A 26312-nucleotide genomic window follows, 5' to 3' on the forward strand; every position below is an offset into this window, starting at 1 on the left:
TTTTGAGGATTCCTAAATCTAGTCCTTCAGGCTGGAAGCATGTGATTAGTAAATGTTTTACTTTATAAGTGAAGGGTTGTCTGTGGTTTCTGTCTCAAATTTTGGCAAATTATATTTGGAAGTTTAATAATTTTTCCTTACTGTTATGTCAGTGGCATTCATATACATGAATAAAGCAGATTTTTTTCTCTCTTTTTTTTTTAATTGAATTTTAGGTTTTGGGGTACATGTGAAGAACATGCAAGATAGTTGCATAGGTGCACACATGGCAGTGTGATTTGCTGCCTTCCTCCCCTTCACCTATATCTGGCATCTCTCCCCATGCTATCTCTCCCCAACTTCCCACCCCCTGATAAAGCAGATTTTTCTAAGATAAGGGTGAAAATTTTATCATTAATGTATCCTTACTAGTGGGCATACCTGTCTGAACAGATAGCTGATTAAAATTATCTACTGTAGAACTCACCCTGACCATTTCCTCCGGGTTGAATTGTTGAAGGCGTCTGTTCAAATAGTATGTTTAGTTATAGTATTTATGGGCTGAAAGTCACTTGCTAAATCTTTTTTGGCACTGAAAGTTAACAGAGAAATCATAAGATTAGCTTTTAGTCCTCTGGTAGGAATGACCCTACAAACATACATACAAAAAGGACTGCTAACAGTTCAGCCAAGTAACCATTTATTGAGCAGCTGCAATTGGCTAGGCTTTGTGCTATTCACAGGGTTTAAAGACGTGAACAAGAGGTGCACAAACTGGGCAATGCAAGGCCTAAGGCCTCCCTGGGACTACAGGCATGGGGCAGCATGCCTAGCTAATGTTTAAAATTTTTTTGTCTCACTATGTTGCCCAGACTGGTCTCAAACTTCTGGGCTCAAACAGTTCTCCTGCCTGAGCCTCCCAAAGTGCTGGGATCACAGGCATGAGCCACCATGCCTCGCCCTAAGGTTCTTTTTCTAACTTACCCTGCAACTTAGGGTTAGACCCTCTGGTTCTTGTTTTACTATAAAATAATGGCTGCACTAGGTAACATCTGAAGCCTGGTCCAGCTTTTAAATCCTAATTCTAACTGATAAGAAAACTAAATTTCCTAAGGCTCCAGATCCAGTTGCTAGTTTAATAAGCAATGGCATGTTCTGTGTCATTTCCTTTCCATTTATATACTTCCTTTTCTCTGATTTTGTTTGTACTTACGTTCCTTATCATGTCCTCAACTTGATAATTATAGAGGACTGGAATGTGAGGAAAACTGGCCATTTGAAAGCATATTGAAACACTGTTTAGTATTTTTGGGTTCAGATTTTGGACTTCAAGTTTGCCATATTTTATTATTCTAAAGTTCTGTTAAATTAGAAGCCAGATAAATAATATGAGTGACTTGTTAGAGTTACCATTTCTTTAGATAGTAGATACTTTTCTCTGGTTTTCATTGGAAATAGTTCGAATCAGAAACGTTTTATTTAGTGCCACTTTGAGATGACCCTTGAAGCAACTGAATGAAAGTGGGGAAGCAGCCTGTAGTTGGATGGTTAACTGATAGTTGGTTATATGTGTTTATTTCTTTTCTCCATTTATAGTTTTATAATATTTTCTAGAATTTAGAAGATTAGGATTTTAATTTCAGCTTTCTCATTCAGTAACTGAAATAACTATTCACCTGACTTCAAGAAACCTTAGTTTCCTCATTTAGAAAATATAAATATCTAATTTGCACATCTTACAGTTAGTGAAGAGTTCAGGAAGAACCATCCTGGAATCATCTTATTAAACGCTAAAGATCTGTAGAAATGTAAGCTACTGTTGTTGAAACATCACTGTGTTACCCTGTTTTTTTTTTTTTTCTAATAACAGTAGTGCATTTGTACTAAGTTCCCCATTAGACATTTGGAAATGATACTCTTTATTTCATAAATTTGCCTGAATATAGTTAGAATGATGCAAATCACACAGCCCCAGTTGACAAATTACCCTCAAATCTTGTTTTCTGAGTCTATTTGGGAATAGTGAATAAGATGAAACAAACCCACGGCCACTACCTAGCCTCTCTCCAGTATTCCTGAACAGATAGCTCTTCATTTTCCTGTGATGATTATGGCAGAGCGTTTGATACACAGCTGACCTTTCTTTTGATCTACTGACCTCACTGAAAGTGGTCTGCTTAATGAATGGCCACATCAGTTTATATAGGGTTATTCTGTTTAATACTCTGGATTTTTGGCATTTCACTATTTCTTTTCCATTTTCTGACAACAATGTGGTCAATGAAAATGTTAAAACTATATTGACCTTGCCCCAGGGGAAATTTGAGAAAGAGACTTTGTATACTCTAGAGTCCAGAACTGAAAATGTTCTCCATGGCTTCAGGGGAAGAGATTAAGACATGGAGATGAAGAACATATGTCCTACTTTTTTTGGATGGAACCTTCATAATCTGTGAAATTTTATAATTTTTAACACTTTTTCAAGGGCACTCCCAGGAGTCTTCAAAGATATATTTGATTGTAAAATATACTTACACAATATACTTATACAAAATTTATTTTATAAATTTCACCTTTCAAAAAAGGCACTAACTAGTTTGTGCAAATTTTATACAAATAATTGTAGCATACTATTATAATATATACTTACAGTTTACAAAGAGTCTGAGGTAACATATAATTGTCTAACATAATTTAGCTAGTAGGTGGCAAAGTTAGAACCAAAATCTGTGTTATCTCTGTAACACCTTGCTGCTTCATAAGCCTGTGAAACATTCTCACCAATGAGAAGTGAATTAACTCTTACAGAGCAGAAGAAGGAATATTTAATACACCATAGGAGGTAATTTGCTGAATTAAAGTAACAGAAGCAATGTTTTCCAGCTGTGTTACAGACTTCAAGTTGCTTAACTGATTTTTTTAAGGTCCTATGAAGAGTTAGAGGGAGTAACTAGATGCAGGTTTTTCTAATGAGGAAGCTGGAGGCAAAACATAAGTAATTTAAGTAAAATTAAACAACACACCAGGTCTGACCTACTCAACATAGCTTTTTCTAGCTAATAGTAAAACTGACAACCTTGATAATGTTAGTAACTTTAAAGTATTGAATGCTTACTATTTTTAAAAGAAAAGTAGAGCTGGACAGTACGGTAGCTAAAGGGATAAAAACAGATTTTATTAAGGAACTATCGCGATAGAGGAAGAGAGACCTTGGTAGACAACTGGGCTTGATTCTGAATACAACGTAGACCAGTGGGGATTTATAGCCAAAGAGCAAGATGGCATTAGTGGATGAAAAATTATGGAGAGGAAAAAAACTTAAGGAGTGTGGGGATTCTGGTTAAGCCAACCTAAAAGGATTCTTGCTGAAGACAGGCTGAGTGATGAGATACCAAGGGGGTTGTTGGAGAGTGCAGGGATGAGGAATTTGATTAGATACTGAGGGTGATGAAATATTGAGGGAGAGCAGTTACTGAGGGTAGGGGGTTCTCTCTAAAGTAACTGCAAGATTCTTACTACAACTGCGCTATGCAAAACTGAAACCAAAGGTCAAGGCCTAGTTGAGAAGAGGATTCCAACTAAAGCTTGGTCAGGGAGGGCGTCTTGTCCATTGCTCCTTTTGTTTAAGGAAATAAAGCATTATTCTTTTCTCTCAGCAGTCTAAGTCCATCTTGTGTTCTGTTCCTTTTCAGTAAGGACCAGCTGAGCCATCTGTTGAGACTTGGTAATAATGGTCTTGAGATCATGGATAGAACTTATGCCCAGTTTCTGTAGCTGTTCTAAGTCACCACCTGAGTAACCGAGATCACCTACAACAGAACCTGTGATGTTCTAGATGCCTCTTTTGCTCTCAGAGTGAGAGTGAGGTGAACTGGAAGGCATGGGTGATAGTTTTAAAGATAACTTTGAAAAAGGAAACAAATTGTGAGGAATCAAGTAGATGAAGAGATTAGTAAGATGAGAGAGTTAGCAAGATCCATTCTCATTGTCTGGTAGCAGCTAATAGGTTTGAGTTCCACAGACAACATAAGAATCACTGGAAGCTAGCCAGGAGTCATGAGTCGTAAGATAATTATCTGATGGCTGAAGGTGACCAAAGAATAAACATTTTGATGACTGACAGAGGATTTGTTGGAGATGGACTGTGTGTAGTTGGCTTGGGTCAGAGAAATTAGGCTGAGAGGGGAAATGGGGACATTTCTATTCACATGAGGGATGCCCGGGAACCTGTAGTGGCTTGGAGGCTTTATGTTGGATTTAATGATGGCTGGAGAAGTGTAATGACAAATGCTTGTTCCCAGAAAAGAACTGATGGTAAGATTATGATGGGAGTGGACATGACCCTTACAAGGATAGACTGGAGTATATTCAGGGGGTTTTCTCATAATGGGTATTTGTCTGGTTTAAAATGGAAGAAGAGAGACGGAAGATTATAGCAAAACAAGAATTTTGATTGCTCACAGGAATCTTGGAAATGCCAGATGTGCCCACAGTAAAGGGAGGACAGTACCCTCAGTTTGTAGTGTTATAGGAAGTGGTGACTAGTCCACCCCAGGCTTGACAGAGGTTCTGTGGATGAAATAGTCTTGCTAGGAGATAAGGAAAAGGCAGAGCTGGGGGAGAAGAAGGCGCTCCTAAATTTAGGGACAGAAAAATGTAAGAGAAGACTAATGTCAGATGAGGAAAAGTCATAGTGCAGCCTGTGAACCTTAAAGGTTCAAAAGCATTTTTGGATAAAGGGTCTCAGACTACTGGGTCTGGGGATGACTCCCTAATTATGGCATAGAGGAGTTGAGGCAATCATCCGTCTATGAGAAATTAGGTATCCACATTCTTTAATAGCCCATAAGATCCAAAAACCTCTCAGTTATTTTGTTTCAGGAAGAGGAAAATGATGAATAGTAGAAGCTCTGCCAGTGAAGATAATTTTACCTGCAGCTGAAATACCATGACCCAGGTATTGAACACACAGAATAATTAAACTTTTCCTCTAGAAACTTTGTGGTCCTTTCTTGCTGTTGCCTTAAGAAAATATTCAGTGTCCTTAAGGGAATTGTCATAACAGAAAGTGCTTAGGAGGAGGCCATTTACATACTGGATTAAAGTAGAGTCTCCTGGGAATTTTAAGTCCATCAAATAGGTGCACGAGAAATATGTAGGGCCTTAGTAAATTGTTGGGGCATAACAGTCCAGGTGTATTGTTTATTTTCCCAGGTGAAGGCAAAGAAGTAGTGAGATTCTTTATGAAGGGGAATATTATGAAAGGCAGAACACAAATTGATCACCATGAAATATTGCTTGTTGGAAGAGATAACAGACAGGATAGTGTTAGGATTAGGCACCAAGGGAAATCTTGATTTGACAATGTTATTGATACATCTTTGAAAGGAACTGATATCCTTTCCCACCTGACTTTTAATAGCCAAATGGGAGTAATACATAGATTAGAAGTGGGGACTTAGGCCGGGCATGGTGGCTCACGCCTGTAATCCCAGCACTTTGGGAGGCTGAGGTGGGCGGATCATGAGGTCAAGAGATCGAGACCATCCTGGCCAACATGGTGAAACCCCATCTCTACTAAAAATACAAAAAAAATTAGCCGGGCATGATGGCACGCGCCTGTGGTCCCAGCTACTCGGGAGACTGAGGCGGAAGAATCGCTTGAACCCAGGAGGTGGAGGTTGCAGTGAGCCAAGATTGCGCCACTATACTCCAGCCTGGTGGCAGAGCAAGACTTCGTCTCAAAAAAAAAAAAAAAAAAAAAAAGTGGGGACTTATGTCTAACAGACCTTTCTTTCATTATCAGGGAAGCAACCTTTAGTCCTTATGGTTTTAAATGATATTGGGGCATCATGGGGAGAGGCAGGGAAGGATCTGTTTCTATCTTATATGGGTTCTGTATCCCATATATCTTAGAGAATTTTAATAGTTTGCTTACATCTTCATTTTATTTTATTTATTTATTATTATTATTTTTAACATCTTCATTTTAAGTAGATAGGTTGAAGTGGGCAAAGGAACTGTCTGCTTGGGGGAAGTCAGACAAAATCATGAGGGGACATAGACATGAAGAGAAGAACTCAGGGGCCTGTAGAAAGAGTCTGGCAGGAATTTTTGTACCTCCATCCATGAGAAGATACTTTCCACCCAGGTTTACTGGGGTAGTGGCTGAGTAGAAAATTATCTTGACCTTAAAGAGGTCCCATAGAACTATGATGAGCTCGGGGCAAAGCATCAAAACCCACCAATGGCAAAGTTTGGTGACTGGGGAATGGGACATGAAATGAGGTATTGAGGATAGAATGTGTTGCTCTGGTATTGATGAGAGATGTGGTAGGATGCCCTTTAACTTGTAACATTTTTTTCTTCAATCAAGTTTAGTGGTAGTTGAGGGCATTGGGACATTTACTTCTCTGGAGGAAAATACACAATTCTCTGGTGAGGGGGAACTAGGGGTTTTCCCTCCCTTCCTCCTGGAAATGGGGCATTTCCAGGACCAGTGTCTTTTTCCTCACGATATCGGCACATTGTTGAGATCACTGGGAGCCTTCATTGTGGATCTTGCTGTGAGTTAAATTTTTCAGGTTTTTCTAGTTGTCTTAACTGCAATGCCATAAGCTTGCATTGTGTGTTTTCCAATGTTTTTGAAATACTGTTACCATATTATTGGATTAATGTCTGGAGCCTAGATATGTATACATTTTGTTAATATTATTTTTCTGTAATGTGTCATGGAGCTCTGGCCTGAAACCATTTACAAAGATTGCATAGCTTGAGCAGAGGCTGTTTGGAAAGTCAGTTCCATCCCCTGAATGGTCTTTCCATGTTGTCATTAATTGATGGTGATAGCCACAGTTTCACTAGTTTGTTATTTTCAATGTTAGATATGTGACCAGTCAATTTTAATGGGATAGATTTGACGGATGGCTCCTACTAATTTCTTGCTTCTCTCAGGGTATCAGGGTAGCCTGAGACCCTTGAAGATTGTCAGAAATAGTGGTCCATTTAGCTTTTTCAAAGCAAAGGGAGGCATTTCTAAGGCCAACTAACAGGCATATAAGTTGATTTAAGTCAGGGAATCCCAGAGAGTACACACCTAGAATGATTCTAAATTTTTCAACAAACCTTTCTGTTTCCTTTCTATGGTCAGGAAAGTATTTAGTGATAGGATGTAATTCCGATCTAGACCAAGGTTTAAATGTTCTCTCCTTTCTTTAAGAACAGGTACTGGCTCATCCTGGGCTTCATCTGAAGGAGATGGAGGCCAGTGAACCTCATGGTTACAGGGAGGTGAGGGGTAGAGGAGGGGGCAGATGGTGGAAGAGACTCTGGGAGAGAAGGCTATAAAAGAGAGCTGGGAGGAGAATTTGGAGGTGCTGTTGAGAGCTCTAGGAACTTTACTGAGTCAGAAAATTTTTTCTAAAGACAGTGTTAAAAAGCCTCAATAGTTTGAATGAGACTTCAATTATTTAGCTGTTTTGGCTTCCTGATACCAAGTGAGATAAGCAGACCACTATGCATCCAAAAGTTTTGTTCTTTTTTGCTCTAGGACTCTTTTTAGATGGACTAATTTGGGGATATACCAGGAGCCCCAGAAGGACCACCATAGTTGAGGAGAGTTTTTGGTAAGGTTTTGCCAGTGAGAAAGCAAGCAGACAGTATTAGAATTATTGTGGCAAAGCAGGAGTTTGAGAAGGTGAGGTTTCAACTGAGAAGTTGCCATAGGAGAAGCAGGATTAAATATACAGAACAGAGAGGCCTCATAAAGAGCAGGGAAAAAATTCCAGCCCAGGAGTTGGGAGTGGATCCCCACTAGAAAAAAACAGCTAGGTAAAGTCCTCATCCCATGAGACAAAACTCCAGGAAAAATTTTTCAGCCAAGAGCCAAGCTCAGGAGTCAGGGAGTGGATGTCTGCTTGACACAGTGAACCCCAGAAAGAAAGACTTGTAGCTGAGTAGATGCCTTTCAAACCAAGAAGTCTGGGCCTCTGACCCACCTTCAGACAATGTAATCAGAACCTAAATCAAAATCTGTCATCACTGTGCTTCAATGAACATTTATCTGGAGCACTGGATACTGGTGTCACTTACCACCAGATACCCAGAAAGCAAGCAGACTGTAGGCCAAGTCTTGGTGTGTGCTGAGAGATTGGTTATTGTGTCCAGGGGTCCAATGGTGGTTCAGATCCAGATCTGAATCATGGACCAAAAACTGTTAAAGAAAAATCAGAGATAGTGGTTAAAATGGTAAAAACAGATTTTATTCAGGAAAAGCTGCAAAAGGGGGAAGTGATCGCAGTATAGAACTGGGCTTAATTCCATATAGAGAGCATGGACAAGTGGGGATTCTTGATTCCAAATAGAGAGCAGGGTAGGGTTGGGGGCACTCAATGGATGAAAAATTAAGAGGAAAGAAATGTCACAAGTAAGGGGATTCTGGTTAAACAGAATTTAACAGGATTCTTGCTGCAGTTTGGCCAGGTGATAAGATACCAATGGTGGCAGTGAAAAATTTGATCAGATATTGCGGGTGATCTCAATATCAGGGGAGTTTTCACTAAACTGACTTTGTAAGATTCCTGTTACAACTGGGGTATGTAAAGAGGAACACACAAGTCCAAAGGTCAAGGAAGGCTTAGTTGAGATGAGGATTTAGAAGAGCCTGACCAAAGTTTGGTCAAGGAGAGCATTTCATCACTGTGTACAGGACCCTATACCAAATACTTTATGAAAATGAGCTAATCCCCAAGCCAACCGTATGTGATAGATATAACTCCTTTTTTTACATAAAAGAGAACTGTTGCAGAGAAGTTTAGGAATCTGTTGAAGGTCACAAAGCTAGCATGTAGTGGAGACAATATTTAAACTTGAGTATCAGACTTCAAAGCCCTTGGTTTAGCCAGTAGCATTTACTGCCTCCTGGACTCCCTGGGGCCTCCACATCTCCTTCAGTGTGTTGTTTGGTTAGAATGTGTGTGATGTTCCAGTGATCTCTAAGAGTTAAACTGAGTTTGAAGTTAAGAGTTAAAGGGAAGTATTTGGAATCTATAGGTGACTGATTACAAATTTAGTTTTATACATAGTAATCGAGTAATTTAGTTCCATAAGAATTTAAAAGGGGGCACTGTATATTAAATGCCTGTAAATCATTCTGGCTATTAAAATTATACATAACATTTCAAGGTAGTGACTCAAGACAATATAATCAATAGGTCAAAAAATTATAGCAAGAATGTGTGCTAAGAAAAGCCCATAGGATGGTTTCATGCCCTTTTCCTCTGGCAGGTTCATTTATATGTGTGACCCTGATGCTGAACTTGAGTTTCTTTTAGTACTTATTGTAACTAATCTTCACAGGACCTGCTTCTAATGATTTTGTTATGCTAAATTCTGGGCACTGGTGAGTGATAATGAGGTCACTTTGTAGTTTAGCAGACTCTCCCTTTCTTTCTTTTAATATGTAAGTTTGAGTTCCAAATTCTTACAGGTAGAAACACCTGTCACTAAAAAAAGGTTAAAATGTCTTCCTTAAGAAATGTTATATTTGGCTTTTATTAAAAAGCCAAAAATTAATAGGTGATGGTGAGATTGTAGAGAAAAGGGAACCCCCTTACACACTGCTGGTGAGAATGCAAATTAGTTCAGCCCCTGAGGAAATCCCCACTTTGGAGATTTCTCAAACTAAAATAGAATTACCATTCTGCCCAAGAATCTCATTACTGGGTATATACCCAAAGAAAAATAAATTGTTCTACCAAAAAGACACCTGCGCTTTTGTGTTTATCACAGCACTACACAATAGCAAACGCATGAAATCAACCCTGGTACCCATCAAAAGTGGATTCGATCAAGAAAAAGTGGCACATATACATCAAGGAATACTACACAGCCATAAAAAGAACAAAATCATGTCCTTTACAGCAGCATGGATGCAGCTGAGGTCATTATCCTAAATGAATAAACACAGGAACAGAAAATCAAATACTGCATGTTCTCACTTATAAGTGGGAGCTAAACATTGGGTACACATAAATATGGGAATAAAAGACACCGGGGACCTAGAGCTGAGAGAGAGGGAGAAGAAGGGTTGAAAAACTACCTACTGGGTACTTCGTCACTACTTGGGTGGTGGAATCATTAAAAGCCCTAACAGCTTCAGACACTGTAACTATGTAACAAACTTGCATGTGTAAGAAAATAAATTTTAAAGTTAAAAATTTTTTAAATGCCATATCCTTATGGTGATTTCTGCACACGCATATATATGGCTCCTTTGCCTCATTTCGGTCAAGAAGATGTTCCTTTTTGAATATAAATCTCTCTCTAAAGGATACTTTCTAACCATTTTCACTTTATTGTTTAAGGCGACCTTGCATAATGAAGTTTTTGTTGCTTTGAAAATAGGAGTAGCAGACCAGGCATGGTGGCCCACACCTTGTAATCCAAGCACTTTGGGATGCTGAGGAAGGTGGATCACCTGAGGTCAGGAGTTTGAGACCATTCTGGCCAACATGCAACATGGTGAAACCCCGTCTCTACTAAAAACACAAAAACTAGCCGGGCATGGTGGAGGGTGCTTGTAATCCCAGCTACTTGGGAGGCAGGGGCAGGGGCAGGGGAATGGCTTGAACCTGGGAGTGGGGGTTGCAGTGAACCAAGATGACACCACTGCACTCCAGCTTAGGTGACAGAGCAAGACTCTGTCTCAAAAAGAAAAGAAAATAGGAGTAATATTTAGTCTTGTGTTTTTTTCCTTGTAAGACAGACTTTATTTTAAGGAAGACCATTCACTGTCCATCTCAGCAAAGAGATGTTTACATCATAGTGTCTGAATAGATTTGGGCATAAATACTTTAAATGTAATAAGGTCACTAGACCCTGGTTGGGCCTGGAATAGAAGACAAAATTGTGAAAGAGGCTCTGAGAACAGGGTTGGAACAGGATAAAGATGTGCCTGCTTTATAATTTTTCTTGAGAGCAATCATTAACACAATGCCTCTGAAAGTAACCACTGCTGTCTTTGGTAGAAATGTGTATTGGCATATTGCCAGTGCCACAGTGATGTCTGGACTAATTTGGAAGGTTGCAAACTGCCACTTACCCACCTTCAGACCTGTCTTGACTTTCTGTCCTTTCCCACACTGAATGGTGTGAGCGGGAAGAGCCTAGACAGAAATGTATATTTTCCTTTTACTTCTTTCTTTTTTTTTTTTTGAGACAGTTTCACTCTTGTCACCCAGGCTGTAGTACAATGGGGCCATCTCAGCTCACTGCAACCTCTGCCTCCCAGGTTCAAGCAATTCTTCTGCCTCAGCCTCCCATGTAGCTGGGATTACAGGTATGTGCCACCATACCCAGCTAGTTTTTGTGTTAGAAGAGATGAGGTTTCACCATGTTGTCAAGGCTGGTCTCGAACTCCTGACCTCAGGTGATCCACCCACCTTGGCATCCCAAAGTGCTAGGATTATAGGCATGAGCCACTATGCCCGGTCTTCCTACCTCTTTTTATATCAAATGCTTGGAGATTTTCCTTTGAGTCATGGATATGAAGACCTAGAAAGTATTTGCTAAAAAATATCTCCCAGTAATTACAGTTTCTGTACAATATTTCTCGAATTTGAAAATCTGAAAACCAGAGATGACAGTTTGTGTGATAAATACATGGATAGTTTGAAAGCTAAGTAAGATCCACGTTTCATTTATTTATTTATTTATTTTCTTGTTTCCAGTAGGGTTGGAAAGATCCAAATTTTAGACATACATATACAAAGGCAGTAAATACATTGGAAAGAAGAGGGAAGTTAATACTTCTGGCTTTTCTCTTTGAGAGGGATTAGCTTTCCATTATTTTAACAGAATAGCTTACCAAAATGATCTTTCCCTATTTTGTGATGAACATCCAGAAATCTGGTATCTAAATTCAATTCCTACCTAAAAGTTTTCACAAAAAGATTGATTATAGTTCATGGTTTATGACTACAGAAACAAACAGAAGTTGTTTGTAAGAGGTTTGCTGGAAATTTCAATGTTCTTGTTTTCACCAGTGAAATTAATGATGATTTGAAAGTTTTTCTTCTTTTTTTGAAAGTTTTTCTTTTAGTCGAAATGCTGTTTGTTTCCCTGGTTATTGATTACTTGTGGACTGCTAGCAGTTGTGACCACATAAACTAAAAGTTTCAGCATTCTCTTTTTAATAGAAATTGGCAAGCTGATTCTAAAATTTATATGTAAATGCAAGGATGTAGAATAGCCAAAATAATCTTGAAAATGTACAACTAGGACTTACTTATCTTTGAAAGTTACTTTAAAGCTATTGTAATCAAGACAGTGGGTTATTGGCAAAAGGATAGACATATAGATCAATGGAATCCAATTGGATCTTATCCAGTCAGAGTCCAAAAATAGAGCTATACATATGTGGTCAAATTTGATGAGGATGCCAAAGTGATTTAATGAGAAAAAGAAAGTGTCTTCAACATATGGTGTTGGGAAAGGTGTTTCTCCACATGCAGAATAAAAAAGAACTTTGATTCCTACCTTAGACCACAGACAAAAATTAACTTGAGATGAATCGGGACCTAAACTTAAAAGCTAAAGCATTATAGCTTCTAAAGAACAACATAAAAATATATTTGCTATTTATCTTATGACACAGAGAGCACTACCATTGAAAAGCTGATAAATTGGACTTCATCAAAAATAAAAACACCTGCTCATCAGAAGATTACATCAAGTATATAAGTATTTGTTACACCTATATTTGACAAAAGGCTTATGTCCAGAATATATAAAGAATTATTCAATTATAGAATAATTAAGAGAAGGCAATCAAAATTTTTAAATGGCAAAAGATTTGAACAGGGAATATCACTGGTCAAAAAGCACATGAAAAAGTGTTCATTGTCATTAGTCATCAGGGAAATGCAAAGTGAGATACTATTGCCTACCCACTAGCATGGCTAAGATGAACAAAATTGATAATACCAAATGTTGGGGAGAATGTAGAACTCTCAGTGATTGCTGGTTGGGGTAGAAAATAGTACAAGTACTCTGAAGAATTTTTGGCAGCAATTCCACTTCTATGTATTTATCCCAGAGAAATGGAAAGTATCTACCTACAGAAGTTATATGTAAGAATGTTCGGCCAGGTGCAGTGGCTGATGCCGATAATCCCAGCACTTTGGGAGGCCAAGGCGGGTGGATCACCTGAGGTCAGGAGTTTGAGACCAGCTTGGTCAATATAGTGAAACCCCATCTCTACTAAAAATACAAAAATCAGCTGGGAATGGTGGCATGCGCCTGTAATCCCAGTTACATGGGAGGCTGAGGCAGTAGAATCACTTGAACCCAGGAGGTGGAGGTTGCAATGAGCCAAGATCACATCATTGCACTCCAGCCTGGGCAGCAAGAGTGAAACTGTCTCAGGGAACAACAAAAAAAGGAATGTTCATGGGCACTTTATTGAGAATAGCCAAAAACTGTAAAAGCCCAGTGTGTATGGTAGGAAAAAAAAAAACAATTTTTTCCTACTATACTCTCAACACAGAGTTTCACATCACATAGGCTGAGCATTCATTAACTCATTTTCCAGCCCCCTCCTTTTCCTCAACACGGAGAGTAGTGACCAGATGTGTGGATCTTCCACACACTGACCAGTTATCTGACAGTAGCTGGATAGCCTAGGTTCAATTTACATCCGACAGTAACCAGAGTTAGGGCAGCTCTCTCATGGATTAAGGGCTCAGTCTTACAAGACTGTGCCCTACTTGATATACCAGTTGCCAGCAGCAGGTTCCCAGATTACCCACAACTTCTGACCAGTTTGGCTGCAAGTGGGAGGTTACCACAGACCCCTTCTCAGGTTGTGCTAGAGCATGTCACAGAACTCTGGAGAACACCTACATTTATCAATTTATTATAAAGGATATTTTAAAGGATACAGGTGAACAACCAAAGAAGTACCCTGGGTGAGTTATGTGGGAAGTGACATGGACCTTCCATGCCCTCTCTGGGTGTTGCATCCTTCCATCACCTCCATGTGTATAGCACCCCAGAAGCTCTCCAAACCCTGTAGTTTAGGGATTTTTTTTTTTTTTTGAGATGGAGTCTTGTTCTGTCCCCCAGGCTAGAGTGCAATGATGGGATGTCAGTTCACTGCAACCTCCATCTCCTGGGTTCATGTGATTCTCCTGCCTCAGCCTTCCAAATAACTGGGATTACAGGCACCTGCCATCACACCCAGCTAATTTTTGTATTTATAGTAGAGACAGGGTTTCACCATTTTGGGCAGGCTGATCTTGAACTCCTAACCTTGTGTCACACCCACCTCAGCCTCCCAAAGTGCTAGGATTACTGGCGTGAGCCACTGCGCCTGGCCAATTTAGGGATTTTTATGGAGGCTTCGTCACGTAGGTTGAGCATTGAGTAACTCATTTTCCAGCCCCCTCCTTTTCCTGGAGGATGGGATAGTGCGACTGAAAGTTCCAGGCTTCTAATCATGGCCTGGTCTTTCTGGTGACCAGTGCCCATCCAGGAGCCCACCAAGAGTCACCTCATTAGAACAAAAGACACTCTTATCAATACCCAGGAAGTTCCAAGGGATTATCAACTCTGTCAGAAACTGGGGCCACAGACCAAATATTAGAACAAAAGATGCACTTAGCATCCTTCTTGCTCAGGAAATTACTAGAGTTTTGGGAACTCTATGCCAGGAACCAGGGGCAGGGAACAAATACACATTTCTTATTATATCACAGTATCACATCCAGGTGTCCACCAGCAAGAACGTAGATAAGCAATCTGTTATATCCACACAGTAGAACACAGCTCAGTAATAAAAAGGAACCAACTGCTGATACATGTAATGGCATGGATAAATCTCAAAAGCATTAAAGGACATGAAAGAAGCCAGACACAAAACACTTTATACTGTATGATTCCATAGATATAAAGTTACAGAATAGCTAAAACTAATCTGTGGTGAAAAAATCAGATCAGTAATTGCTTCTGGTTGTGGAGGGAAGGGAAGAATGTTGAGAAGAAGCAAGAGATAATTCTACAGGTTGATGGAAATGTTCTACATTCTGATAGGGGCATGGGTTATATGGGTAAAGTCACTTGCCCAGACCAATCAAACTATAGACTTAAGATATGTGCATTTTACTATATTTAAATTATAATCTCAAATTCAAAAATCTCACACAAAAAATAGCAAAGTATTTTCCCATCTCTTATTCTGACTCTCTCATTCCCTTAAAGTATTGGACAGCCCAGTCCCACTATACTGAGCCAATTTTTGAAAGAAAAGTAAAATTTATTATTTTTCAATGTGTCCACTGTACTCTTTAGAGGGCATCATTTAAACTCTTTTTCAGTCTTTGTTGTTGCTGTTATAGTGAAGAAGAAAAGCTATCAAGAAGAACAAAACGTAACAGCAGTGTAAAGTTGGAATGATTTGGCAAGTTTTTGAAGTTATTTAATCCTGATAAGTTAAAATCCCTTGAATCACATTTATGCATTCATCCTTCCAGCCAGCTACCGATTATTTGCTCTTTCATTCAAGTGAAGGTTATTGAACACCTCCTATGAGTAGATGTTCTATCAAATACTAAGTGGGCATGCTAGGATGAGTCCACAACCAAGTCCCTGCCCTTAGGGCATTCCTAGTTTAGAAGTGATAAATACAAAAATCTATTGCAACAAGAAAGGTACAGCACTGTACAAACTGCTGCTGTGCGTTCTTTTGAGGAAGCAACATCTTCTGCCTTGGGTGCTTGGGAAGATTCCACAGAGGAAGTGGCATTTGAGCCAGTTTGTATGAATAGTTAGAGTTGTGGATAGGAGTTGGAAGAAGGAGGACCTATTAAGAAGGTGACTAGAAATTTAGTTGAATAGTTCAGTGAGTCTTTTATCCTCCTAAACCTTTAGGTAAAGCATTGTCTGCTTTTGGTTGACCAATGGGGTATGGGTTGTTATGCCAGGTAGGTGTCTGTTAATATCTACTGACAATAGAAGTCTTTTGCCGTAGCATAGTCAGTGTTTAAACTTGGACACCAAAATATTTTTCTTTTTTTCCGCACCAATAGCAGCTAATGTTTCTTGAGAACAAAGGATGTGACAGGTACTCTGCTTAATAGTTTAATCTTCATAGCAATTTAATACATTAATATTACTGTCCCTACGGATTAGCAAAATTTAGAATTGAAATAACACCCTTTATAAATGGACAGGCTGGGAATTCTCTCCTAGGTTTCTCTGCTTCCAAAGCCTGGGATCTTCAAAAAGCTTACTATTTGTGTGTTGCTCTTAGTATGAGCCTAGAGAAAGAAAGCCAAGGGCAGCTCCAAAGTGTCTTGGGGTCACTTAAAATAGGGGGGATTTACCTGCTTTCCAAAATATGGCCTGCCCACCCTTTATGTTTCTTTTAAGTTTCAGTTCATTGATTATTTATAAACTCAAAATAATCTGTTTTATTTTTATTCCTATCTACATGATACTTTTTTGATATTATGCTTAGTAATTTCATGTATGGAAAATTGGTGACGAATCATTCTCTAAGCTTTCTAGAGTATTCATTTTATAAGTTAAAGGATCATGGCAGCAAAAACTATAAGCTCTTTATAGCCATTTTACTCTAATTATTAGACTGAGAACCTTGAAGAATTTGCCCTTTGAAAATGACTTGTTATTTGGGCAATCTGGCTTCTCACTATTTAACAAGTGTTGCTTCAAGTATCCTGTAGGAACATTTGATGTGCTCCACGGCCACTCACAGCTTCTGATAATTTTGTTTGTGAAAGCCTTGATAGATCCCTGAGTGGTAGTTTAAGATTGTGCTCCAGTATGAAAGTGGCAAAGTTTGTCTTTTAAACAAACATGTATTTTTTGTCAGAGTAGAAGATACATTTTTGACTAAATCTGTCATTTGCCATACTCCAAAATTCATTTAGAAACTTGGTTCTAGGTTTATAATTTTTGCCCAAATGACCACTTAACATAGGACACCCACCCTAATCCCTCCCTCTTTCCCAGGAAAGTTGGGTTTTTGTCCAAGATTCCACCAGTATTGATTATTTCCTCTTGCCAGATACCTTGTCAGAGGTGCATTGTCTGCTTTTGGTTGACCAATGGGGTATGGGTTGTTATGCCAGGTGGGTGTCACCTAGTAGTGGAATTAGAAAATCATCAACCAGGGGCCCAGCATAGTGGCTCACATCTGCAATCCCAGAGCTTTAGGAGGTTAAGGTGGGAGGATTGCTTGAGGCCAGGAGTATGAGACCAGACTGGACAACATAGCAAGTCCCTGCCTGGTGATGCACACCTACTGTAGCCACAGCACTCAGGAAGCTAAGGTGGGAAGATCACTTGAGCGCAGTAATTTGAGGTTATAGTGAGCTATGATCATGGCATTGAACTCCACTCAAGGCAACAGAGCAATATTTGGTCTCTAAAAAAAGTTTAAAAATAAATTTAAAAAGTCACCAGCCATCAGGCATTGGAAAACATTCAATGGAAGCAGAATAATGGGATGATAGCCTTCCTAATGCTATAGTAGACTATAGTTCACATTCACATAGTTCATTTTTATTTTTTCTTCATGCATGCTGGTACTGAGGTGGGTGCAAAGATCTAATAGACAGATGTTACCTGAAGGAGTTTATGGTCCTGGAAGAACTAATCACCTTTGTGAATGTGTGATTAATAGAAAATAGCATGATAACCTGTCATAAAAGAAGTATAGTTAAGTGCCATAAAAATCAAATATGTCATGAAGATAAATCTTGTAGAGAGGTATAGATATGAGTATAGGTAAAACACTATTGAAAAATGTAGGAAGAAGAGATTACTTCTGATTTCAGACTTTCAAAGGAAGTGTCATTTAAAATGGAGTCTGAATGAGAGAAGTTATATCCTAAAAAGATTTAACTGGAAGCTATTATTTTTAAATAGATTATTATTTCTTATTACTAAGAAAGTGTGGTATTATGGAAAGAACATGGGCTTTGGAATCAGACTTGTTTGTACATGTCTGCCATTTAATAACTGTCACGCATCACATTGCTTCATTCTTTGAACTTTGGTTTTCTTAAGTGTAGCAACATGATCTAAATTATTAAATGGGATTATATTTTTAAAAGCACCTAGCAAAATGCCTGGCACCTGGTCACTTTTCATTATATGCTGGTTCCTTTTGTTCTCCTGTCTGACCCATTGCAAAGTCCCTTCTGTCTCGCCTCATTAGCTTATTTTATGAACATGGAGGCAAGGATTCTGGGTAGGAGGCAGTTGTAGCATTTCATTCCTTAAGCATTTGCTGATTACTTTGTATAGTGGAAATCCAGAGGAAGAGATGATGTTGATGATGATGATTGTTATTATATTTTGAGACAGGGTCTCACCATATTGCCCAGGCTAAAGTGCAGTGGCACAATCATGGCTCACTGCAGACTCAACCTCTTGGGCTCAAGCGATGATTCTGCCTCAGGCTCCTGAGTAGCTGGGACCACAGGTGCACACAACCATGCCCAGCTAGCTTTTAATTTTTCTGTAGAGATGGGGTGTCACTGTGTTGCCCAGGCTGGTCTTGAACTCCTGGGCTCAAGCGATCCTCTTGTCTTAGCCTCAAGTGCTGGGATTACAGGCGTGAGCCATTGCCCCTGGCCTAGGATTAACTGTGTTAGTAGATGTTTCAGATACAATGGGTAGATATGGGAATTCACAGAGAATTAGGGGAAGGTGGATAGAAAAGAAGCTAAACTGATTTTCTTCTAGTATAATCTTTGGAATCAAACTAAGAAGGGCAAATTGGTTATTCTTCTCAGGAAAAAATTTTCTATATCTTTAAATATGCATGTAATATTAGCTGTCTTCCACCTGAGAAATTTGTTTTCTATAAGTTTTATACCTTTTCAGAAAAAATTATTTTGTATTACAAAGGACCCAAATAATATATATGGCATGAATATACATCTGCCCATGAATGCTGAATTTATTCTATAAAATAATCACTTTGCACTCTGATTCTAGCTTGCATTGCTGACCTCACCAGTATAATTATTGGCTGACTTTCTCTTTTTTCTTTTTCTCCCAATCAGTTTGATAAAGGTTACTCTTACAACATCCGTCATAGCTTTGGAAAGGAAGGCAAGAGGACAGACTATACACCTTTCAGTTGCTTGAAGATCATCCTATCCAATCCACCAAGCCACGGGGATTATCATGGTAAGTGCTTCCCGTGGATATGCTGGCCAAGTATACAGCTCCGTTGGAAACACTGAAACAACGTAATGGCTTTTTGCATTACTGTCAGGACCTAGTTTGTAGCTTATGTCAGTCATCACTGTCAAGCTAGAGCTCCATTACTCTTACAGCAATTTGTCTTATTACTGAACTAGGTCAGGCCAGAGAAATTCATTCAGCTTCACTTAAGTTTGCTGGATTAAGCTTTTCAGTTCTCAATTTCCTCCTTTCTGCTGTTCTGTCCTCTCTTCTGCAGATTGTTCTGCAAGTGTCTTAGAGGGTTGATATAAGTTTTACAGAGCTTTTTAAAATTAGAATATTCTAATTTTGGAATAGTAGATTAATATTCCAAAGGCTAACTACTAAGGAAAAATGTGGGTTTTTTTTCCTTATCATCATCATCATCATCATCATCATCATCATCATCATCATCTGATTAACCAAAAAGATTAAATGGGCAATTTAACATGCCATGGTATCAGCCATAACTATCAATTTTCCTGAGTTAATTAAAAAGAAAAACAGAATATCTCATTTGTTTGGTATGTCCAAGAATGATTTAATAGTTCATATCAGTACATTTTCTGGATTACCAGAGCTTACCACAGTATGTGTCAAAAGTTCTTTTGTTTTAGAATACTAAATGAAACACTTTTCAAAAGACTGCACACTTTCGGGCTGTTAAAGATAAAATAATCATAAACAATATTTTCAGAAAGACATTCCACGTGTCCAAAGCAGTAAAAAATACCTGTTCATTCATTAGTTAATAGATGAAGAGGTGGCCAGCACTAGTTTTAGATAGGTAGATAGGTAGGTAGGTGGGGGGGCGGGGGAAGAGCGAGAGAGGGAGAGAGAGAGAGCGAGAGAGCGAGAGAGAGAGAGAGAGATCTATATAGATTTTTTTTTTTTTGAGATGGAATTTCGCTCTTGTTTCCCAGGTTGAAGTGCAAAGGCATGGTCTTGGCTTACTGCAGTCTCTGCCTCCTGGGTTCAAGCAATTTTCTTGCCTCATCCTTCTGAGTAGCTGGGATTATAGGCCCCCACTGGGCTAATTTTTTATATTTTTGGTAGAGACGGGGTTTTGCCATTTTGGCCAGGCTGGTCTTTAATTCCTGGCCTCAGGTGATCTACCCGCAAAGTGCTGGGATTACAGGCCTGAGCCCCCACTCCTGGCTTGGTAATATATATTGAGTGGTTTTTACCACTTATGTCAGAATCCCTTGAGGTGCTTTTTTAGAAATGCAGATTCTCAGGGCCCACCCTCTATCATATAAAATCAGACTTTATTTGCAAGTACACTGGGTGAGTTTTATGTCTTCTAAAATTTGAAAACAATAGATCCAGATACTTCTGTTGAGGAAGGCTGAAGCTTTTCTTAACCTAGCAGCCATACCAGGCAGTTAACCTATGATTAAGCTATGGCCAAGTAAAACTCCCAGGGATTTGTCTGTAAATGTCCAGGTTTTAGCATTTGTCTCTTAATCAGTTGGTTTTTATTAGTTTAAATGCAAAACTTTATTTCTGTTAAATTGTATCTTGTTTATCCCAGTACATTCTGTTACTATTTTGTATTTAAGTTAAATTCTGTCATTCAAGAAATATTCTTAGCACTTAGTAAACTCATTATTTGTTGGAAAAATTTACTTACCCCTTTTAAAAAAATTAATAAACAATTTTTTAGAGCTGTTTTAGGTTCACAGCACAATCGTGTGGGAAGTTCAGAGTTCCCATATACCTCCACACCCTGACACACGTACAACCTGCCTCACTATCGATATCCCACACCACACTTGTACATGTGTTACAATCGATGAACCTACATTGACACATCCTTATCATCCAAAGCCCATAGTTTACATTAGGGTGAATTCTTGGTGTTGTTTATTATATGGGTTTGGGCATATTTTTAATGACAGGTATCTACCATTGTAGTATTCTAAAGAATAGTTTCATTGCCCTAAAAATCCTGTGTTTTACTTGTTCATCCTTTTCTTCCCCTAATCTCTGGCAACCACTTATCGTTTAACTGTCTCTATAGTTCTGTCTTTTTAAGGAATGTCATATAGTTGGAATCATATAGCCTTTTCAAATTGACTTCTGAACTTGCTAATATGCATTTAAGTTTCCTTTATGTCTTTTCATGGCTTGTTAATGGATTTTTTTTTTTTGCCCTGAATAATATCCCATTGTCTAGATGTACCACAGATTATTTATTCGTTGACCTTCTGAGGGACATCTTAGTTGCTTCCAAGTTTTGGCAGTTGTGATTAAGGTGCTGTAAATATCTGAGTTGAGGTTTCTTTTTGTTTGGGTTAATACCACAGAACAGGATTTCTGGATCATAAAGTGGCAAAGTGGCTGTACCATTTTTCATCCACACCAGCAATGAATGAGAGTTCATTCACTACAAATTCTTAAAGCATTTGGTGTTGTCATGTTTTGTATTTTGGCCATTCTAATAGATGTGTAGGGGTATTTCTTTGTAATCTGTACATTACTTAGGATGATATGTTGATTCTTCCAGTCCCTGTTTTTATTTACAATACCCTACTGGCATTATGTTGAAGTCTTTTCATAAGCATACTTGCCTTCCGTATATCTTCTTTGGTGAAGGGTCTTTTGCCCATTTTAAAATCAGATCGTTTTCTTACCTTGAATTTCAAGAGTTCATTGTGAATTTTGCATAACAGTACTTTATCAGATTTCTTTTTTGCAAATTTTTTTCCCCCATCTGTGCTTCTGTTCTTTTTTTTCCTTTTGGTATTTCAGTTACACATATGTTATACCTTTTATAGTTGTCCCACAGTTCTTGGGTATTATATTCTGTTTTTTTTTAACCCAGTCTTTTTATCTCTTTGCTTTTTAGTTTTAGAAGTTCTATTTGTCATATCCACAAGATCCAAGAATTTTCCCCAGTCATGCCCAGTCTGCTGATGAACCCATTGAAGACATTCTTCATTTCTGTTATAGTGTTTTTGATCTCTAGCATTTCTTTTTTTATTCTTTCTTAGAATTTTCATCTCTGTGCTAGCTGGTTATTCCAGCACCATTTATTGAATAGGGCGTCCTTTCTCCATTGCCTGTTTTTATTGACTTTGTTGAAGATCATGTAGTTGTATGTATGCTGTCTTATTTCTGATTCTCTATTCTGTTTCATTGGTTTGTGTGTCTGTTTTTGTACCAGTACCATGCTGTTTTAGTTATGACAGCCTTATAGTATAGTTTGGAGTTAGGTAGAGTGATGCCTCTGGCTTCATTCCTTTTGCTTAGATTGCTTTGGTTATTTAGGCTCTTTTTAATTTGCATATGAATTTTAGAATAGTTGTTTTCTTATTCTGTGAAAAATAACGTTGGTGGTTTGATAGGAATAGCACTGCATCTGTACATTACTTAGGATGGTATTTTGATCCTTCCAATCTGTGATCCTGGAATGTTTTTCTGTTTGTGTTGTCTCTGATTTTTTTCATCAGTGTTCTGTACATTCCTTACGGTGGTATGGCCATTTTAATTGATTCTTCAATCCATGAACATGGAATGTTTTTCTGTTTGTGTTTTCTCTGATTTCTTTCAGCAGCCTTTGTAGTTCTTGTAGAGATCTTTATTTCATTGCTTAGATATATACCCAGATATTTTTTGTGTGTGTGGCTACTGTAAACGGCATTGCATTTTTGATTTGGCTCTCAGCTTGAACATTGTTGATATATCAGCTTGAAATGATACTGATTTTTAAGGCTGGGTATGGTAGATCATGCCAGTAATACTGGTACTTTGGGAGGCCAATGCGGGTAGATCACTTGAGGTCAGGAATTCAAGACCAGCCTGGCCAAAAGGGTGCAACCTCATCTCTACTGACATTAAAAAAACAAAAATTAGCCAGGCATGCCAGCATGTGCCTATAATTCCAGCTCGTCATGAGGCTGAGATACAAAAATTACCTGAACTACAAAACCCAGGAGGCAGAGGTTGCAGTGAGCCAAGATCGCACCACTGCACTGGTGACAGATTAAGACTCTGTCTAACAAAGAAAAAAGAAATGCTACTAATTTTTGTACATTAATATTGTACCTTGAAACTTTGCTGAAGTCATATATTAGTTCTAGGAGCCTTTGACAGATTCTTTAGGGGTTTCTAGGTATAGAATCATATCAGCAAAGAAAGATAGTTTGACTTCTTTTCCTATTTGGATATTTTTTATTTCTTTTTTGAGACGAAGTTTTGTTCTTGTTGTCCAGGCTAGAGTGCAATAGTATGATCTCGGCTCACTGCAGCCTCCACCTCCCGGGTTCAAGTGATTTTCCTACTTCAGCCTCCTGAGTAGCTGAGATTACATCTGTGCACCACCATGCCAGGCTAATTTTTTATTTTTAGGAGAGACAAGGTTTCATTCTGTTGACCAGGCTGGTCTCAAACTGCTAACCTCAGGTGATCTATGTGCCTTGGCCTCCCAAAGTGCTGGGATTACAGGCATGAACCACCATGCCTGGCCTTTTCTTTCTTTCTTTAGCCTGATTGCTCTGGCTAGAACTTCTAGTAGTATTTTGAATAAGAATGGTGAGAGTGGGCATCCTTGTCTTGTTCCAGTTCTCAAGGGGAATGATTTGAGCTTTTGCCCATCCAGTATGATGTTAGTTCTTATAATTTTGAGGTATATTCCTTTGGTGTACCTGGTTTTCTGAGAGTTTTTCATCATGAAGGGATACTGGATTTTACTCAAAGCCTTTTCTGTCTATTGAAATGATAATATAGTTTTTGTTTTTAATTCTGATGATGTGTTGAATCACTTTTATTGATTTGCAGGTGTTGAGTCAGACTCACATCCCAGAAATAAAGACTATTTGATAATGGTGAATTAGCTTTTTGATGTGCTGCTGGATTCAGTTTGCTAGTATTTTGTTTAGGATTTTTGATTCCATAATCATCAGAGATGATGGCCAGAAGTTTTCTTTTTTCATTGTGTCTCTGCCAGATTTTGGTATCAGTGTGATGCTGGCTTCATAAATTGAGTTAATGGGGAGTCTCTCCTTCTCAGTTTTTTGGAATAGTTTTGGTAGGGTTGGTACCAGTTCTTCTTTGTACATCTGGTAGAATTTGGCTATGAATCTGCCTGTTCCAGGGCTTTTTCTGATGGATAGGCTTTTTGTTACTGATTTAATTTCAGACCTCATTATTGGTCTGCTCAGATTTTCACTTCCTGGTTCAGTCTCAGAGGGTTGTATGTTTCCTGGAACTTAGTCATTTCCTCTAGATTTTCTAATTTGTGAAAAATGAACAATTATTTCTAATTAACTTACAGATCTTTCTTTATGACTAAAAAAATAAGACTTTTCTGTATTAAATTTTCAAGTAAGTATTTTGAACTTACCATTGCAGTTTCTTATTGAAATATGTAAAATTTTCTAGATTTTATCCTAAAACAATTTTTATGTTTCAATTCTTCTGTTTTCTTATTTATGTGACTATTTCTAGTAGCCTTTTATTTGTTTATCTCATTTCCATCCATGATTCTTTAAAAATTGTTATAGATTCTATGCTTTAGGAAATAGGCATATAGTTTACATTTGAAAATGATGTTAAATTTTTATATTTCTCAGAGTTTGCATGTTTTTCTTGTTTACATTATCTTCTCTCATATACATTTTATGTATTTTTTAGACTAGAACTTAATAAGATTGTATAAAGTTTTAAAATAAACTATTATGCAGCTATTTTGTGATTCTTTGAGCTTGTTAGCAAGGAAAGTAATTAAAGCTGTTTCCCTTCTTCCTGTTGAATGGACATCTTAGCCTGAGAATGCTGCAATGTTTTATGTAATTCTTGAGCCTGTAGTGCCCTGATAACCATACAGCTAAGTCATCATTTAGATAAAAAGAGGAAAGCAGTTGTATCCATGGGCAATTACCTTTTTTATTAATAAGCTGTTAGACAACTGGGGGAAGCTTAGATGGTCTCTCGTGTGGTATTGTGCTCAGTGTGGGTAAATAACCTTGTTTGTGTGCTGGCTTATTTTTTGTTGTCAGGGTGCCCATTCCGTCACAGTGACCCGGAGCTGCTGAAGCAAAAGTTGCAGTCATATAAGATTTCTCCTGGAGGGATAAGCCAGGTAGGTTAGATTCTCTTCTCTGCATCTGCAGTAATGAGGCCTCAGACAGATGTCTCAGTTTTATTTAATGTTCTTGCAATGATGCTGTGTACTGCTTGTCAGGCCTCACACTAGACATCTTATCGTCAAGACGAATTAAGCTAAAACCTTGACCTTACTGGTTTAGACTCTTAGGAAATTTTAGTTCTTCTGTCTGCTAAACTGCATTTTAATTTTTCCTAGTCATAAAGGAAGCTGGAAACCTTTTTCCCTGCCTTAATTTGTTTTGCTATCTCAATTGAGGACTACATCTTTAAAAAAAATTTTTTGAGCAATGCATGGAAGCTTATTAATGAAGTTTAAAATTAACGACAGCATATTTAATTTTGGGAAATTGTTTTCTGAGCAGATGATAATGTAGTACGTACTGGCTGAATGTTCTGATAGGCATCAGTTATTGCTATGTTTAATCTACACTTATGATGGTAGGCCTAATAGTTTGTCAAAATACTTTGTCTTATGAACAAAGGAAATAAGAAAGAAATGCTCAAAGAAATTGTAAAACCAAATGTTTAAGAGTACATTTTTTAGTAAGTCTGCCTTTAAAAATTAATATTGTGACATACCAAAGACTATTTTCTGTAGTGTGCTTACAAGTTGACTGGAATTTTGAAGGAACTGGGAAAGAACTTCTGCTTCCTTAACTTAAGAGGAACATTCTATATTTTAGAGTTGGAACATCTAAATCATCATACATCTTTAAATAGTTATTTTTATTTAAAGAAGATTGCTACTCTCGACAACTTTACTGCTGCTTCTGTGTCCAAAGTTCAGATAACAAATCTTATAGTCTTTTTGGTACTTTGAGCAAAACAGTGTTCAAGGTGCTATGGGTTATGCAAGGAAGAATCAGATATGAATCCTGCTCCCACAAAACCGGTGTCTGAAAAAACAAAAACAAAAACAAAAAACAGAACATAAACCAAGATTGTCTTGGCTATTCTGATGAGAG

General features: G+C 38.2%; 1 protein-coding gene across 1 annotated transcript in view; it reads left to right on the forward strand.

Moving 5' to 3' along the window:
- Nucleotides 1-26312, forward strand: part of PRIM2 (DNA primase subunit 2) — a 323635-nt gene that overhangs the window by 264701 nt on the left and 32622 nt on the right. The window contains exons 11-12 of the mRNA XM_002746677.5: nt 19074-19200; nt 25239-25321. Of these exons, the coding sequence (XP_002746723.1) occupies nt 19074-19200; nt 25239-25321 (210 nt within the window). The remainder of the gene's footprint in view (nt 1-19073; nt 19201-25238; nt 25322-26312) is intronic.

This window comes from Callithrix jacchus, chromosome 4, assembly GCF_049354715.1.
Source record: "Callithrix jacchus isolate 240 chromosome 4, calJac240_pri, whole genome shotgun sequence".
In the NCBI taxonomy this organism is placed as follows: Eukaryota; Metazoa; Chordata; class Mammalia; order Primates; family Cebidae; genus Callithrix; species Callithrix jacchus.